Below are 3,495 nucleotides of genomic sequence, written 5' to 3' on the forward strand. Positions count from 1 at the left end.
AAAATATTTAAAACGTGATGTTTTGAATCCACAATTATTTCCCAAATCCATTTTTTTTGAACTAACTAACTATTATGAGTAGAAGATAAGTTTATTTTTAATTTTCAAAAGAACTATACAAATACAATATCATTTCATATGATAGAAATTTAACTTTATAACAAATTTATGTAACAATTCATTTAATATACGATTTTAACCTGTTTGTAAATGATTTATTAACTGCTCCGTATTAAACCAAAAAGCCACAACAAGATCAATTAGTATAGGAAATCCCATTGAAGATTTATTTCACAAAAAAAAAAGGAAAATAGAATTCAATTTTAAAACTCCTTTAGAAAATGCTAAATTTTAGAAGTCCTTTTTTAATAAAAGAATTGCCGACATAAACTAGTCCGACCTACTACACTTGGCATAACTCTTACCCATATAAGAATATTATTGTATTATTGATTTGTATTTTTTGTGTATTTATTTGTTATATATCCAGATGTTGGATTATTATTTTATTAGAATTGAATTATTTAAAATTATAAATAAATTCGGATTAAAATTAAGCATCGATTCCGGTTCCGGTCCCGATTTTGGTTTTCAGGATTTATGAAAAATTGTCAACCAATCCGATTAAAACCGAAACCAGTCGAATAAACATGCTTAGGTGTCACCCTAACGCACCCAATTGTAACAATCTGTTATCAATCAACCACAAATTTAACATGCATTGACATTGGCATGAAACGCGCTCCATATAATTCAATATATTTTGTGGACTAATTAATTAATTTAGTACTCTAGTATAGCAGGTGGGATATAATTATACACTACTTTCTGAACATGGAAATTTAAGTGCCATAAAAGGCATGTATTGTAGACTTGTAGTCATGGGCTGGCTCTGAAGAAGTCAGTCAAGAGTGCTATTTAATGGAGTAAATTAATACGATGGTAGCTTTCCCATCTAACCACTCTTAGGTACGTGAGTATGTTTCATTCCAACGACAAAATACTTCCTCCATTCCCTCGTAGTTGACTCATTTTTAATTTTTGAAAGTTCCCTCGTAGTTAAGTGGTGTTTATATATAGTAACTTTTCTCATTCTTACTTTTATTTTAATCTTTTTAGTTTATTCTTTCTACTTTTCTATCTCTCTTATGTTTTTATCTATCTACTTAACACACAAAACATCCATTTCTTAAACTCCATTCCGAAATGTTCTGCCTCAACTACAGGGAACGGAGGAAGTACTATGCATATCTTCCAAAACAAATATTGAAGTTAACTGAAGATGGATTCAACATTGGATAATTTTTAGTTTTTTTTTAATATTGATATTTCTACCGCCTGATGGAATATGATGATAACTGTTGCTAAATTGTTACTACTATTTTATTAATTATTATTATTATTATTACTATTAGTATTATAATTATTACTATTATTATTGGCTTAATCTTTTCATTTCTAACCTGAATAATTCTTTGAATAAAGTCGTCGTTAATTAAGGTGGTAAAAAACATTACCACATATATTTCACATGAACTACTATTTCAAATTCAAATTATATTATCAAGTGTTCACACTCACACACGCTAGTATTTTGTATTATATTAAATTTAAAAATATTAGAAGACCACATTGTTTGGATTACATATGGTTAAAGTGGACCAAGAACCTACCTAGAAATTATGTAATTTCTGTTGTTATATAGTCCAACATAAATAAAAAGTCGAAATGTCTTAATCTATCATGCTTCTATAATTTGGAAACCACGAGATTTTAAACACACACCCCAACCTAAATCAAGCCTTAGTTACTCAAAGACAAAATGTCTCCTCTATTTGTGCTATGCTACATAATCTACACTACTATTACGTCCACTATACTATCACTCCTCCTAGGCCTCCGCCTCCTCCTCCGCCGCATCTCCTCTGCCCGAACCTCGGAGGAGATTGGAAATGTCATCGCACTATACGAAGGCACAGTCTACCACGAGCGACGCCACCCGGCCCGCAACGCCTTCCGTTTCCCGGCTCGTTATGCTCTAATCGACCTCGACCGCCCGCCCTACTCCCCTCCCAAATACCTCTCCGCCAACGATGCCCGCCGCGCCGCCAAGACAAACGGGCCCGTGTAATACTTCTTTCTACTTCATCTAATTTCATGCATATTCCAGCCACGTTTTAATTGTAACAATATCATAAGTTACACATTTAAAATTGTTGATCTAAATTATTTCTCTAACATATTTAGATTTTGTATTGAACAGACATCTTTTGAGGATACCAACAAGTCTCGGATATGAAAGAAGTCCAGTTAATTACTACTATTGCTATGAAATTGAAGGTTCCACCAAAATTCTCAAGAAATGCCTCGTTGAGGTAACACCCTAATCAACCATTTTTTTTTCTCTCTCTCTCTCTCTATAAAATATATATCTAATTAACATGGGACAAAATTAACTATTGTTTCAGGCCAGCAATACACCGTGGGGTGAAAGTGTGACCTTTCATCAAATTCTTGAATATTCTTGCACTATTCCAACATATATACATATAAATCAACATTTAGATATTGATTCAAAATTATTTCTACCACCAATAATTGAAGGACATGCTTGGGAGCTGGAGGCTGAAAGTGAGCGAACCCGGTGAAAATTTGTTCTCATTCATCGCAGTCGAACACCCGAAGCTCGGAACCTACTTCCGAGCCTCCTTCACAGCCACGAAAGTCGCAACTCCGATGCCCATTTCATCGGATGATCTTGAGGCATTCTTCTGGTTGATGCCTCATCGAGTCTCGATCATGGCCTATTGGAATGTAAGTTATTTATATAACGATATTATAAGGTCTTTTTTTCCTTTCTTTTTTCAATTTGTTTGATATATTAGATCATTTTATTGCAGGCTGCGAAGCTGTGGTGGAAAAATGTTCCCTTCTTTGATCATCCAAGAAAAGAGAATCCATCCTACAGAGACGAAGCGATTCCGCTCGACGAAAAGATGCAGTTTTGTCCGATTTTCGGAGGTAATAATTTGAATGTTCGATGTGAAGAACGAATTGATCGATGCTTCACTTGGAAGGATGCTAAGAGACCTTGGTCATATCTCATTTCTTACACCGGCAAAATTCTGTAAAGTTTAATATAATTAGTATATGTTTATATAGAATTATAGATGGCCACTTGGTCGAATTTTTTTATATAGTATAACTTTAAAATATTAAATGGACGATTTAAGTATATATTAATAGGGATGTGACACATCTTAAAATAACACTATACCACCATTCCTAACCAATCATTTGTACACGTGGACGAATAATCAGCTGCCATGTGGCAATCATAAAAAATTCGCAAGGGTAAATTTACGCGGACTGCAACATCCAATACTTTAGACTGCAATATCCAATACTCTAGACTGCAAGGTGACGCGGCCTGCAATATCCAATATGCTAGACTGCAATATCCAATACGCTAGACTGCAATTCATATATTGTTGT

General features: G+C 33.8%; 1 protein-coding gene across 1 annotated transcript; it reads left to right on the top strand.

The window, feature by feature from the left end:
* Positions 1 to 2,326: 2,326 nt before the first annotated feature.
* LOC125189971 lies at positions 2,327 to 3,131 on the top strand. The gene is made up of 3 exons (XM_048087180.1): positions 2,327 to 2,375; positions 2,469 to 2,814; positions 2,901 to 3,131. The coding sequence occupies exons 2-3, from the start codon at positions 2,608 to 2,610 to the stop codon at positions 3,129 to 3,131; spliced, it is 438 nt and encodes a 145-aa protein (XP_047943137.1). The 5' UTR covers positions 2,327 to 2,375; positions 2,469 to 2,607.
* The last annotated feature ends 364 nt before the right edge of the window (positions 3,132 to 3,495 follow it).

Source organism: Salvia hispanica, chromosome 5 (genome assembly GCF_023119035.1).
Source record: "Salvia hispanica cultivar TCC Black 2014 chromosome 5, UniMelb_Shisp_WGS_1.0, whole genome shotgun sequence".
NCBI classification, from domain to species: Eukaryota; Viridiplantae; Streptophyta; class Magnoliopsida; order Lamiales; family Lamiaceae; genus Salvia; species Salvia hispanica.

Excerpts from the sequence above, each read along its gene's own strand:
- LOC125189971 (XM_048087180.1), top strand. The coding sequence starts at position 2,608 with ATGCTTGGGAGCTGGAGGCTGAAAGTGAGCGAACCCGGTGAAAATTTG. Across the intron at positions 2,815-2,900 it reads CGATCATGGCCTATTGGAAT|GCTGCGAAGCTGTGGTGGAA; the intron begins GTAAGTTATTTA and ends ATTTTATTGCAG.